Source organism: Carettochelys insculpta, chromosome 1 (genome assembly GCF_033958435.1).
Source record: "Carettochelys insculpta isolate YL-2023 chromosome 1, ASM3395843v1, whole genome shotgun sequence".
NCBI lineage: Eukaryota > Metazoa > Chordata > Testudines > Carettochelyidae > Carettochelys > Carettochelys insculpta.
The window spans coordinates 11,971,834-11,986,309 of record NC_134137.1 but is presented as its reverse complement, the minus strand read 5'-3'; the positions used below and the strand labels follow the sequence as shown (position 1 = coordinate 11,986,309).

The 14,476-nt window shown below is 59.7% G+C and overlaps 1 protein-coding gene across 5 annotated transcripts in view; it reads right to left on the bottom strand.

Annotated features, from left to right (window-relative positions):
• Nucleotides 1-410: 410 nt before the first annotated feature.
• The window catches only part of INPPL1 (inositol polyphosphate phosphatase like 1), an 87,275-nt gene continuing 73,209 nt past the window's right edge, over nucleotides 411-14,476 (bottom strand). For 2 of the 5 annotated variants that reach the window (XM_075016747.1, XM_075016821.1), the window contains exons 23-29: nucleotides 12,073-12,228; nucleotides 11,387-11,471; nucleotides 10,730-10,879; nucleotides 7,976-8,747; nucleotides 7,418-7,551; nucleotides 6,132-6,300; nucleotides 411-4,813 (exon numbers count right to left, since the gene is read on the bottom strand). In XM_075016747.1, coding sequence (XP_074872848.1) covers nucleotides 4,811-4,813; nucleotides 6,132-6,300; nucleotides 7,418-7,551; nucleotides 7,976-8,747; nucleotides 10,730-10,879; nucleotides 11,387-11,471; nucleotides 12,073-12,228 — 1,469 coding nt within the window. In that variant the 3' untranslated portion in view covers nucleotides 411-4,810. The remainder of the gene's footprint in view (nucleotides 4,814-6,131; nucleotides 6,301-7,417; nucleotides 7,552-7,975; nucleotides 8,748-10,729; nucleotides 10,880-11,386; nucleotides 11,472-12,072; nucleotides 12,229-14,476) is intronic. The other 3 variants (XM_075016892.1, XM_075016972.1, XR_012648522.1) reach the window with 2 other exon arrangements.

The following is a 14,476-nucleotide window of genomic DNA, read 5'->3' as shown; positions in this document are numbered from 1 at the left end:
TTTGCTTGGAGATTTCGGGGGGGCGGGGGGCAGGGGGCAGGGCTCGGAGCTGGGCTTTTACAAAGCAGACTACCCTGGAGCTGCTGCGCCCCCAACTGCAAATGCGGCCCTGCCTGGGAGGAACACGGCCGGTGACTGACAGCGCACAGCAACACGGTTCAGGGCGGGAATGAAGGCGAATCGCGTATCCACTTGAGGTGCCGGGGGAGGCAGGGTGTGCGTTGCTGAGCTAGAACTGGAGCAGGCTGTGAGGGTTAACGTGGCGTGGGAGCTTTCCCGTGAGGAAACGGGGACCCTTTGGGTTTTGCCCACCCCCCTTGCATGCTGGCAGGCCCCTCCTACGCAGCATCACCCAGGAGTGCCCCAGCTGGAGACAGAGGGAAAAGGAAATCGCAGGTCTCACTTCCTAAGCAAACAAGCCCTTTTATTGCGTCAGAATGTGATAGTTCTGGACGTAAAAAGTCAACATCTCGAAACGTGTTCAGAGCCCAACACTTAAACTTCCCCCCCCATAATATTAAGCATAAAAAGAGAGGTTCAAATAACCATTAAATTAAACATTAAAAAAATAAGCTCGTGATTTCAACACTAAGAAGGCAACAGGACGGTTGTTTAGTAGGATTAAGGTCACACCAAACGTCATTCTAACTAACAAAAAGACAAGATGGGGTGCAGAGTGGGCCAGGCCTGCAGGCACCAGCACCTCCCTGCCCCGATGGCTAAACTGCATTGGAAGCCAAACACATCCTTCATTTCTGCAGGAGCGCCGCTTCTTCAGCACCGGTGCGTCTCCTTTGGCTGGCCAAAGCCCCCAGGGAGCGGGCTGAGTCCTCTCAAGGGGTGCCTACTTCTCCCAGCTTCCAGGAGCAAGCACATGCACTGCATGGCTGTCACCTGCTATGGCTGTACGGCTCCGGAAAAGCAGGCGAATGTCACTGCCCCCATTTTACAGATGGGGAAACTGAGGCACAGAGCGGTGAAATGAGGAGGCCTGAGGAAGCAACACAGCATTGGAGCAGGGGGCACAGAGGCCAGGGCTCCTGACTCTAAGCCCTGCGTCCACAAGGGGCCCAGAACAAGGCAGGAGAGGCTGCGGGGACATTTTGCTGGCTCCAGTCCATCCTAACCCAGCGACAGCTGTGTTCACACAGAGGCAGCAGCTACCGGTGGCAGGCTCTCACAGGACCCGAAGCACAGCACCGATCCCTTTATTCGACCCCCAGCATTGAAATAGGTGACCGGGATCCTGCCCTAAGCACCAGCCAGAGCTGTCCCCCTGGGTAACTGGTGTCTTTCAATGAGAACTGTGCCCAAACCCGGCCAGATTAGCCCTGTCCCACACGTGCTCTGGTCTTCTGCCCAGCCTGACAGCTTCATCTCTCCCTGAGCCACTTACCACACCCCGGGCGGCTCTGGGGGAACAGACCCTGCAAGAGCAGGCACCTCAGGCCAGGCCTGGAGGCTGCAACACAGAGGAGGCACCCCTGCGAGCTCACAGTGTCGTCCCAGCCTGTGGCTGTCCCCTGGAGACAGCCGGCCCGGGGTGCAATGTGGTCCTGGAACTGATCTCACCTAGCAGCCAGTCACGGCTGCCGCAGGCCGGACTCGAACTCGCCGCAGAGCAGGGAAGGGTCTGTAGTCGTGCATCAGGATGGGATGCTGCCCCCGGGGACTGTGGGGTTCGGTTAACCCTGCGCAGGCCGGGCAGCTGACCCCAGAGGGGATCAGTGGTAATGTCACATGCTTGCTAAATGCCTTTGGATCCTGGCCAGCTCTGGGCTCTCCCTGGCCTGGCCCAGCCTGGGGGGATACAGAGCGTCCCCAGAGCAGCAGACTACCATGTGCGTGCTTCTCGGCCAAAGAGCCATCAACGGTGGCAGGTGCTGGAGGTGGGGATACGCCCTTTGTCAGGCCCTTGCTAGTTATAAAGCGGCAGGGGGAGCACAGCTGGGGGACGTGGCTTGTGCTACTTTAGTCCCCAGGAAATTAGGGACAACTTGGCTGTGACCAGCCGCATGCAGGGGTGAGCTGAGCTCACAAGGAAGTTTCCCCAGGTGGCAGTGGAATGACCCAGCCGGGCTGCTGCAGCTAATGGGGAACTGTCCAGGCTCTGGCGCGGGAGCGGTGGGGTGCTGGAGTTCCGCTCCCCAAGGGACAGCGGCAGAGCCGGGGTTGGAAAAAGCTCCACGCACGGTACTGGTGGGGGCTGCAGCACTGTTAGTGGTTAGATCTTGAGGCGTTAGCGAAGGAGCCACCGTCTCCCTCTCTCCACAGCACACAGAGGAGCTGCTTAATGGAGCCCTGGGCATCCTGGCCTCTGAAGTGGGAAAAGAACCCAGGTGTCCGGAGCCCCATCACTGGTGTTAGAACTTTGGCCCTGCCTGGGTGGGAGGGACACAACTTGGGGTGCCGACTACCTCTGGATTCGCTCACCAGCAGGCGAGGACGCTGCAGAGTGATTTCAAACCAGTTCCACTAACCTGGAGCAAACCCCAGTGCATGCGCCCTTCAGCACATGTCACCCAGTTAGCTTAATTCAGGCAGGAACTGAGCTAACCTCCACGGGTGCAAACGGAGGTTCATTTGGATTCAGGAGCTCACACGGGTTTGAAATAACACGAATCTTCGGCCCACTCTGAGCTGGCATCTCGGACTGCCAGGGGGACAATTTGCTTTCCAGCATGCAAGGGACCAGCCTCCAGCACACACGTAAGACAGCAGCACGCGCAGGGACCTGACCTCTCTGCCCCAAGGCTGACCCGCTGCTGATTCTGCCTCCCCACTCGCACGGTGGAGGCAGGTGGGATTAAAGACGGGGACTTTTCAGTTTAGAGAAGAGGCGACTAAGGGGAGATAGGACAGAGGTCTGGAAAATCATGGCTGGTGCGGAAAAGTGAACAAGGAAAAGTGACTCACTTGTGCCCAGAACATGAGAGCCAGGGGTCACCAAATGGCAGGAATTGGCAGCGGGTTTGAAACGAACAAAAGGAAGTTTCCTTCCTGCAGCGCACGGTCGGCCTGTGGAACTCCTGGCTGGAGGAAGTTGTGAAGACCACAGGGCTCAAAAAAGAACTAGACAAATTCCTGGTGGCTGTTAGCCAGGGTGGGCAGGGCTGGTGTCCCTGGCCTCTGTGTGTGAGAGGCTGGAAATGGGTGACAGGAGAGGGGTCAGTCAATGATTCCCTCTTCTGTTCCCTCCCTTTGGGGCACCTGGTACTGGCCTGTCGGGAGACAGGACACTGGGCCGGATGGACCTTTGGTCTGACCCAGCACAGCCCTTCTTACAACTTGTAACTTGGGCCTGTCTCTAGTTTAACCCGCCCCCACCACACCAAAGCCTGTCACTCACACACGGGCTGGCCTGCTGGCGGTACAAGCTACACCCCACTGCAGAGCTGGCAGTCCTGCACGGCCCCCCTACAATTCCCTCTGGGAACCCAGACAGGACAGGCCAGTTCCCCCATGCTCCCCTGGGAGAGGACGCCCAGGGCGGCTCAGCTCACGATCGCGCCCCTACAGGTCTCTGATCCACAGGGGGAACAAGGTGCTGGGTACATCCCTCCCCCGGCTCTCAGGAGTGATGGGCGCAGACGAAGGCAGGGCCCTCGCGGCCCAGGCCCAGCGAGGAGCAGCTCGGGAGGGCAGCAGGAGTCAGCGCTTCAAGCCTGGCTGGACGCCTGATGGGCAGGGCTGAGCTGGCAGGACGGTGGCTCGGAAAGATTGGCCAGAGGGTGGAGCGCAGCCTGGGCCGGGGACAACCTGGGTTTTAATGGTTGCTCCACCCCAGAGCTGCCGTGACACCGGCCATCGCCTGCAGGCCCTGTCTACACTAGGGGTGCTTTAGCCGTACTTGTTAAAGCGGGGGCGGAGATGAGCTGTTGAGGCAGCTAAGGACGGAGGAGTCAGGAGACAGCCGAGGGACCGTGCCTTCAGGGCTGGCTTGTCTGGGGGTGGCCGTGACCAGCACGGCCCCTCCCCAGGCCCACTCGGCAGTGTCGGCGTTCAGAGGCAGGCAGCCCTCCCCGGTCCTCCAGAGAGGTGGGCGAAGGGCTGGGACATACCCCAGAATGCCCAGTCACCTGGGGGAAGACGGGGGCTGAGCCCAATGGGGAAAGAAGCAACATCGAGATGCAGCGGCTGGCAGGGACCCTCCTCTGCTCTGGGGTAGGTCCAGCCGCTGCTGCCTGGACAGAACCCATCACCGATCCCCCAGGCGGTCGCTCCAGCCCCGGCTCATTCCTGTTGAGTGGCCCTGCTCCCAGAGGGCTGGAACCCCGCCCTGCCCTGCCCAGCCCCACCGCAGGACACAACAGAGGGGCAGGCGAGGCCTCTGGGCACAGGCTGCTTGAGACGAGACCAACCTCCTTCCCTTGGTTCAATAAATACACGGTGAGCAGGCTGCTGTAGAGAAGGGGCCGAGGCCCAGCCCACGACCGTGGGGCAGCCCCTGCTCTGCCTCTTTGTGGTTCTCTGCCCCTCACACCCGTCGACACCTTGCTGCGGGTTGGCTCAGCCCTGATTCCTCCAGGAAAGCCTGGGAGGAGCAGGCAGGTAGCGTCCTGGTCACCTTGGGGTGGCTCCCCCTGACTCCATGCCCACAGCGCCACCTCTGGGGCACCCCGTGCAAAGGCAGCACAAAGCCAGTGTCCGGGAGGGGAGGGGACCGGGGCCGTGAAAGCCCCCGAGCGCCCACGGTGGTGGTGGAGCCCAGGCGTCCCGCTACTTCCTGAGTTTCAGCAGGTTCTCCAGCAGCACGCGCTTGTGGTTGGGGTCCAGCACCCCAGCCTCCTCCAGGTCCTCGTCCGTGATGTCACTGCAGGGGGAGAGGACAGGCGCTCAGCAGCCGGCCCCCTGGGAGCTCAGGTGCCTAAAGAGCCCCCCACTGAGCGGGGAAGCACAAAGAGCTGATAACTGGCACTGCCCCCACCCGTGGGTGCTGGGTGAATAACCCCCTGTCCGCCCGGCAGCCACAGGCTGGGATGTGACTTCCACACGCCAATGGCAGAGCCCCACATGGAACCCAGGAGTCCTGCTTCCGGCTGCGCTGCTCTAACCACTAGGAAACGCTTCCGCGACCTCTCAAATCACCCAGGGGATCCAGCCACAGGGGAAAGCCCCCCCCAGGGGAAAGCGGGGCTCGCCCCTGCCTGAGAGAGTGCCCCTTCCCTGCCAGGAAGGCTGGTGGGATCCACATTGCACTCTCCCCTGCAGAGACCGTCTCTGCAGGCAGATGTCACCATCACCCCAAGGCAGCAGCACGGTGGGGGCTGGGGACAACCAGAGCCAGAGCCCTGTTCCAAGCCTGTGCCCCTTGGCACTATTTGAGTGCTGGTGGAGGTGGTGGTGAGGCTAAGCCTATCCACCCAGGCCCCTCCCCCAGCCTAAAGGCGGCGGGGCGACTGGACCCAGACTCAACTGAATCCTTGGGACAAAGCAAAACTACAACGAGGGGCAGGCGGCGAGCGTCACAGGTTTAAAACGAGGGAGCCGGAAGGGGTCCCCAAGCAGAGAACCCTGGACAACGCCCACTGCTCCTTGAAGCTGGCTAAGGAGCTGCCAGAGGACGCCGCCCAGGAGAACTCTGCCCGGACGTGTGGGATAAGGGAGGAACGGAAGTCGCAGAGCGCCCCCTCGGCCACCCTCCTCCTCCCGGTGCAATAGCCTGCGGCTGTGGCACCCTGAGCTACACGCCTGCACTAGAGCATCTGCAGAGGACCACATGGGCTGCTGCGCCTGGTCCTGCTCTGGGAGAAGGGAGCCGGTTCTGCAGGGCAATGGAGCCCCGAATGGCACGAAGGCCAAACGCCCCCCTTGGAGAATCAGGGCCCTGGGAATGAGTCGGGAAGGGGTGGACATGGCCGGGCAGTGGAACGGGCCAGGCCCCCAGCAGCCAGCCTTTGCTAAGCTCCTGAGCAACCAAGAGACACCTGTACTCTTCTGCTCTCCTCCTGAGAATCACAGAATCCGTGGGCTGGAAGGGACCACAGGAGGTCATCTAGTCCAGCCCCCTGCTTCAAGCAGGATCAACCCCACTAACTCATCCCAGCCGGGACCGTGTCAAGCCAGGACTTAAAAACCTCCAGGGATGGAGAATCCACCACCTCTCTAGGCAACGCATTCCAGTGCTTCACCTCCCTCCTGGGGAAGTAGCGTTTCCTCTCCCTCTGAAACTTCAGCCCATTGCTCCTTGTTCTGCCATCTGTCACCACTGAGAACAGCCTCTCTCCATCCTCTTCAGAGCCCCACTCCAGGAAGCTGAAGGCTGATATCAAATCACCCCTCAGTCTTCTCTTCTGCAAACTAAATAAGCCCAAATCCCTCAGCCTCTCCTCATAGGTCACGTGTTCCAGACCCCTCATTTTTGTTGCCCTCTGCTAGACCCTTTCCAGTGCATCCACCTCCTTTCTATACTGGGGGGCCCAGAACTGGAGGCAATACTCCAGACGTGACTTCACCAGTGCCAAATGCAGGGGGATAACAACTTCTCTAGATCTGCTGTAAATGCTCCTCCTCATACACCCCAATATGCCATCAGTCTTCTGGCCTACCAGGACACACTGCTGACTCGTAAGCAGCCTCTCATCCATTGTAATCCCCAGGTCCTTTTCTGCTGCACTGCTACCGAGCCAGTCGGTCCCCAGCCTGTTACAATGCTTGAGATTCTTCCGTCCCAAGTGCAGGACTCTGCATTTGTCCTTGTTGAACCACATCAGATTTCTTTTGGCTCAATCCTCCAATTTGTCTCGGTCACTGTGGGCTCGCTTCTTACCCTCCAATGTATCTACTTGTCCCCCTAGCTTCCTTTTCCCATCAGGGTCTCCACCCTTCCTGCTCCTTACCGGCCCTGCTCCCACGGACAACCTCAAGATGCTGCCCAACTCACGGCTGCGAAAAACGCCTCGTGGAGCGTGACATCAGATCTCCCCCAGGGCACCCAGATCTTGGGGCAGGGGGCACTGGCGGGGTGGGCAGGGCACCAGCTGCGAGTCCCCAGCTGACCTCTTTCCCAGCACAGCCGCTCTTGGCGGGGGGATCAGAGCCAGCCCTGGGCGCTGCCCCACCTGTGACGGTGCTGCCTGAGGAGCCTGGCTCTGCAGACTGAAGAATGAGGGGGGTAGTCTGACAGTCGCCTTACAACAGCCCCCGCAGGTCCCCATGAGTCGGGTCGCCATGGCTTCGTCACCCTGCCACTGCAGATGGAAACCTCCCCGCTGCGCAACCGCCCAGCTGTAAAACCCCAGGCCTGTGAAACTGACCCACCTGGACTCCAGTTCTCCCCACCCCGCTTCCCCAGGAGGGGCCCGTCTGGCCGGCTTCTCCCGGGGCCCTTTGAGTTCACACCCCGTCCTCGGCCCGGCTCGGTGCTCCTGCCAGGCACCCCGGGGGCACCCAGCACCCGACTCACGAGGCCCCTCACCTGAGGAACTCCAAGTCATCCCAGCCGTTGTGGATGAGCCCCTCCTCGTACCTCTCCAGCCCGATGGCCCGGAGCCACTCCCCAACACTGCACTCGCTGAGGCTGAAGCCGCTCTTCCCTCCCTGGCCCAGCGCCTGCGCGGAGAGATCGGCCCCATGCCTCAGCACTATCCGAGAGGCACAAGGGCTTTAACGCCTGCCCTGTGCCCGAGGAAATCAGGCTGACCCAGGGCCTGGTGTCAGCACCTCCCCTCCCAGGGCCCTGTCTCTGCCGACAGAAGCACTCAGGCCCCCAGGGATTAGGTAGTACCCACAGCCCAGGTGGGGAAACTGAGGCACGGGGCAGGGGCGTGAGCCACCCACGGCTGCGCAGCAAGTAGGGAGCAGAGCTCTGTTCCCCTGGCTCCCAGCGGCAGGACCAGGTCGGAGGCTGGAGCTCTGCCGGCAGCAGGGGATGTAGATCCCGGGGCAGCCGAGAACCCCCAGCCTCCAGTCATTTAATCCTGGGGCTCCGCCACCCAAACCCAGCCACGGAGCTGTGCCAAGCTTGGGAACTCACCTCTTCGGCCAAGTCCTCCTCGATGCTCTCCCTGATGGAGCGGGGCGGGAAGGCGATGGGCCGGCTGTAGTCGGGGTGCAGGCACCTGGGGGGCAGCTCCATTCGCCCTTTGCTGAGCAGAGGTGGGGCCGGCCGGCCCGGCTGCTCCCGCCCCAGCCCGCTGCCCCCTTTGCTGCCCGAATAATCCACCTCGCTCAGGGTCTTGGCCATCTGCAGCACTGAGCAGGAGCGATCGTCCAGCAGGCCCCCCTGGGCCTGGGGGGCGCTGGGGGGCTCCATCAGGAAGCCAGGGCTGACAGGGGGCCGGGGGTGCAGCTTGGGCGGGGCCAGCTTGGACTCCACGGGGTCGCCGAAGGCCACAGCGGCCCACGGTTTGGCGGTGCCGGGCTCTCCCCGCCCACCTGCCCCGCCCAGGTCCTTGGCGCTGGCGTAGAAGGGGTTGTCGGCCATCTCCAGCTCTGCCACCTTGGGCAGGGGCGGGGGCGGGAAGTCAGGGGGTGGCAGGTTGAGGGTGCCCCCTTCCTCCTCTGAGGAGCTCTCCTCCTCCCGGCCCGGGAGCGGCTGCCGGCGCCGCTCCGGTTGCATGGGCACCGTGATCTGCACCTTGTTCTTGGGGGCCGCCGCCTTGGCAGGGGCAGGAGCAGGGGCAGGGGCAAGGGCGTCCGTGGCCAGCAGCTGGTGCGGGACCCCCTCCAGCACGTAGTAGGCCGGGTTATTGAAGCTGTTCTTCGGGGGGCCACCGTTGGGCTCCACGGTCGAGTCCAGCTTGGACCTGAGGGCAGAGAGCAGGGGAGTCGCGGGCAGGCCCAGGCCGAGCGACAGAGGCTGGCGAGTGGCTGGCGCTGCGGGGGAGGAGCCCGGAGCCCAGCTTTTGTCCGGCTGGTCCATGGACACTGCAGGCCCTTCAGGGCGGGGGCTGGGGGGACGTACCGCTTTCAGGCCCCCCTCTCAGCTGCACCCTCCCTTACGTGCCCCTCACCAGCCTGCCCCAGGCATCTCTCCCCAGTGGAACCGTCCCCTCCAGGCACCCCCATTGCGGCACCTCCTGGACCCTGGCTGCCAGCACTGGGGGGTCCTGGCTGTTCCACTCCCTGGGGGACGTCCTGCCAGCTCCCTGGTGAGGTCACAGTGACACTACTGGATTTTAAGAGGCTCGTGGGAGCCATTCGTGTAACCACTGGCCTAGGTCTGCTCCCAGTCTTCTGCCACGTGGGCCAAGTGAGGTGTTTAATGAAAGCTGGTGGTTCGCTGAACCCTTTTATGCTGCTTATGTGTCTGTGTTGTTCTTATACGTGGAGTTGTGTGTACTGGCTCTGGGCTGGTATTCGAAACGCCAGCGTCTGGGAGATCAAAGCAGCCCCTGATGCCGATCCACATCTGAAGGACGGAGCTGTGGATGGGTAGCCCAGAAGGCTGGCAACGGCAGAATGCCCAAAAGGCACATGGACCAGCGACCTGCCCATGGCGCAGGCTCCATTCACGCAGGGAAGAACAATGGATTCCTTCCACATGGGCCACAGTATAAAGGGGACCTTGCAGTTCCTCCATCCTGCCTTCAGGCTTCAATCCAGCTCCTCGCTGCAGGAGCAACTCTTGTGCGACCTGAGCCTGGAAGGATCGCTGAGCCACCCTAACAAAGGACGTCCTCCAGAAACGTTTCCGACAGTAGCCTGTTCCATCTGCCGCGAGCCTGCACCAAGAGCTCTGTGACTGACGTACCTAATGTGATTGCGTTGACAATTTCACTCTCACCCTTGAGAACAAGAAGTCCTGTGGCTCCTTATGGACTCACAGATATTTTGGAGCATCAGCTTTCGTGGGCAAAGACCCGCTGCGTCAGATGCATGGGGGTGGGGGTTCAAAATCAAATGGAGAGAGAAATCTCTGAGCTGCAATTTATTTGCAAATTTGTCTCCATGAACCAAGGATTGAACAGAGACTGGGAGTGGCTGGCCCCTTACAAAAGCAGCTTCTCTGCCCTGGGTGTTAACATCTCCATGTTAGACTCTGACAACGGGCCACATCCCCCTGTCTGATCTGACTTGTTTTTCCCTCTTTTGATACATACTCCACCTTGCTGAATAGACCTTGTCAGCTCTGGCCCTCCCTCTTACTGGGACCCCACTCTTTAAATACCCCTCTGGAACCACCCCCCTCTCATGCATCTGACGCAGTGGGTCTTTGCCCATGACAGCTGATGCTCCAAAATATCTGTGAATCTATAAGGAGCCACAGGACTTCTTGTTGTTCTCGAAGCTACAGACTAAGCCGGTGACCGTTCTGATACTCTCACCCTTGTTTTTCTGTTTGTAAATTAACCTTTCGATTTTAGATTCTGAAGGACTGGCCCAGCGGCTGTGTTGGGTGAGATCTAAGCACTTACTGACCTGGGGATGCGGCTGGTCCTTTGGGGACTGGAAGAACCTGTGTGGATTTGGTGAGACTGGTTTACATAACCTCCCAGCTGCATGAGGAGGACGCTGGTTGTGGCACAGGGGAAGCCGGAGTGTGCGAGGCAAAGGCTTGTGTGGTTCTCGCTGGGCAGTGTGGTAACAGAAGTGCTCTGTGCGACTGGTGTGGTGCCTTATAGTGGAGAACCCCCCAGTCTGGGCTGTAAGCAACTGTTGCGAGCTCCTGGCCCTGGTTTGGGTCTCTCAGCTGTGCCCAGAAAAAACTCCCCTATTACAGTCCCCTTGTTCTAGCAGCTCACTGCAGTATCTAGGGGGCTGGGGGCCCCGCTTGTCCCTCACTGACCTGGCCTGAGAGCTCTCCTCCTTGGAGATGCTGCGCCCCGGGGCTGACAGGCGGCCGGCAGTCACGGCGCTGGGCTTCTCTGGCTCATCAAACAGCTTCCCCGGGGGGCAGGCTGCTGTCTCCCCCGGCGGGTGCTTCCGTCCAGCAGCTCTAGTGGAGGAGGGGGGCGTTAGCAGGCGGAGGCAGGGCCTGCGAATACCTCTCCACAGGGCTCCCGTCATGCACCTCACCTGCCCCCGGGCTGAGGCCGAAGCGCCCACGTCATTCCCTGCAGCCGTCGGCCAGCGCCCCAAGATGGACCCCCCCCCCCCCCCCCGTGCTGCGGTGCCGCTTCCTCTGCCCGCTGTGAGGAGGAGGGCCCTCAGGGAGCAGCGGGGGGAGAGGCCAGACTCTGCTGGGTGCTGACATCTGGGCCAGGCTGGCCTAGCACCGAGCTCAGCGAGGCAGGGCCCGGGACCAGGGTCCCCCGCCAGCGAGACATCAGGCTAGTGCAGGGTGGCAGGGCTCACCGGAGAACCACGCTCTCGGGCATCCCTCCCCTGGGAGGAGAACACCCCGGCCTGTCCAAGGAGGTTAGGGAAGGACTTCCCCACCCCTCCAGCCAGGCTGTTTCCTGCAGCATCACTGCCCCAGTGTGACCCCCCTGGCCCCCCTTACTTGGCGTACTCCTGGCTGGCCCGGCACGCTGACGGCAGCTTCCCCTTGGCAGCTCCGGTTTCGTCCTTGTCGATGCTGATCCACTCTGCGAGCGGGAGAGACGCAGGAGCTCAGGGGCAGAGCACACGCCCCCCCGCCCCCCCGAGAACTAGGCCTCGGCGGAAGAGCGGCAGGGCAGCCAGCAGGCCTCTGCCCGGCCGGCAGGGCGCACAGCCCGCCTCTGATCTGTCAGCGCCTCGCCCGGGGCTGCTCCCTGGCTGGTCCCATGCAGTCCCAGCCAGGAGGGGCACCCTCCTTGCCTTGGTGGCTCATTCCACCCACCTGGCACCATCGCTGGCTCCCCAGCTCAGGGGGTGAGCCCCGGAATGCCTTCTCTCCCTGGCACCCCCACCAGGGCAGAGACAGAGCCGCCAACTAGCCAGCACCCACTTCCCCCAAGCCGCCGGCCTGGCCTGGATCAAACCAGTGCCCCAAGCCAGGCCGTAGCAGCCCGGCTCCAGTCTGGGTCTCTGCTTAGCTGGGGAACTGCATCCCAGCTTCTTCTCGGCAAATCCCCTCCCCCGCTGCCGGCAGGCAACCCCTGCTGGCCCCCGGCTCCCCCAGGGACTGGGCATTCATTCCCACGTGGCGCAACCCCTCAGAGCCCCAACAGGCAGCCCTGGAAGGCAGGCCAGGCCCCCACTCACCGTAGAGCCTCTCCCGGGTGCCCATCCGCTCGGCCGGGACCCGGACCTTCATGGAGCCCCGGATGTTTCCCGTCTCCTCCCCACGGTGGGACAGGTAGGTGAGGAACTGCTGGGCGGTGCTGCCGATCATGGACTTCAGGGCGATCACGCACTCCCCTGAGGGAGGGGCAGGAGAAGAGGCGTCGGCAGGAGAACCAGAAGCACAACAATGGTGGAGGTCACCGGACGAGGGAGAAGTGCCCATGGAATTGCCAGCACTGGGGCCCCCCAGGAAAGGGGCAGCGCCAGGGGCAGAGACGGGTATGGGACACGTGCACACGAGAGCAGCTCTGCGATCACACTAGGGAGGCCCATCTGTGCTTTGAGAAAGCAGTGAGTACGTGGCTGGGGCTCTGGACTGGGGTTCAATTCCCAGCTCCGCAACAGGCTCTCTGTATGACACTGGGTAAGTCACTTAACAGCTCAGCTTCCAAGCTGCCACATTGCCATGATGTGTGAGGCTTGACCGCAGAGGCGTGGCTCAACAGCTACAGTGAGGAGAGGGAACTGTTGCATTACTTAGCAAGAATATGAACACTTGTTCCCAGGCACAGAACAAGGCGAGAGACAGCCCATAAATAAAAGAGATGGGTGGTAATAGAGGTGACTTCACGGGAGGGGGTCTACTGGAGACCACCACTGGTGGAAGAGGAGGTGTTTCTCCTACAAACAACAGCTGAACCACTTCATAACTGTAGTCAACTTTTTTCCCCTTCATGGGGGGAAATACCAAAGAAGCCCAGGACAGTAGAATTCAACTTCAGAAAGGGGAATGTTAGAGAGAAATTAAGAGGTGCAGTCAGAAGAGTGAAATGCCGGCAAGCTGCACAGAAACTTTTAAAAAAACACCCTAATAGAGGAACAACCTATCTGCATCCCCCAAATTAAACACAAACAAACAAAACCAACACTAAGGGGACCAAAATACTCCTCAATCATTTTTTTTGGTGGCAAACCTGAGAACCTGTCCCAGATGACAGTGTCAGTACAGGAGCTGTTGGAACAAATTGATAAATTACACAGTCTTAAGTCACCAGGATTGGGGGATCTAGGAACTCAGGACTATGAACTGCGACCTATCACTTAAATCAGTCTCCATACCAGATGACTGGAGCATGGGAAATGTGATGCCAATTTTTAAAAAAGGCTCCAGAGGCGATCCTGGCAATTACAGGCCAGTAATCTTAACTTCAGTACCAGGCAAACTGCTTGAAATGATAGCAAATAACAGAATTGTCAGACACAAGAGAGGAACATGATTTGTTGGGTAAGAGTCAACCTGGCTTTTGTAATGGAAAATCATGTTTTTCACACCCATTAGAGAACTCCAAGGGGGTCAACAAAGGATATAGTGCACTAGAACTTTCAGACCTGGCTCCTCACCAAAGACTCTGATACAAAGTAAGCTGTCATGGAGTAAAAGGGGAAGTCCTCTTATGTACTGGCAACTGGTTAAAAGACAAGACGCAAAGGGTAGGAATAAAGGGTCAGTTTTCAGAATGGGGGGAGGTAAGCAGTGGGGTCCTCCTGAGGTCTGTACCAGGACCAGTGCTGTTCAACACAAATGCTTGGAATACAGGGAAAAAAGTGAGGTGACAAAATGTGCAGATAGAAGATGTCTCAAGATTGTTAGGTCTAAAGCAGACTGTGGGGAGTTAACATGGGGACCTCTTGAAGCTGGGTGAGTGGGCACCACAGTGGCTGAAAGCTAAATGAAGTTGGAGATATGCATCTTATACAGCTGGAAAGAACCTTGGAAGGTCATCTACTCTACTCCCCTGCCCTCTTGGGGCAGGACCAAGTGCCATCCCTGGCATCTGTTTGCCCCAATCCCTAAATGACCTCCTGAAGGATTGAGCTCACAACCCTGGGTTTAGCAGGCTGATGCTCAAGCCACCAAGCTGTCCCTCCCCCAGGTGAAAATGCAAAGCAATGCATATTGGAACGCCCCCACCCAGCTACACCTGTAAAAGGACACCACTCCAGAAAGAGATCTTGGAACCATTCTGGAGCTGGCTCTGAGAACATCTGCTCACTGTGCAGCCCCAGTCCAAACGTTATCAGAATGTTAGAAACCATTAGGACAGGAATAGGCAATAAATCACCACATATCTTAACGCCACTACCTAATCCCATGGTGCACCCACACCTTGAATACTAGATGGAGAGTTGGCACTCCATCATACAGGTTGAACCTCTTTAATCCAGCATTCTCTCATCCAGCAACATCCATAATCTGGCATGATTTTAGTTAGCTGGGGGACCACTTAGCATGGGTGTGGCCAAGTTTCCGCAGTCCCATCAAGTTTGTTTCCTGCCACCCGTCCTGGCTCTCAGTGTTCTGGGCTGTTATTTAGCTGTAATT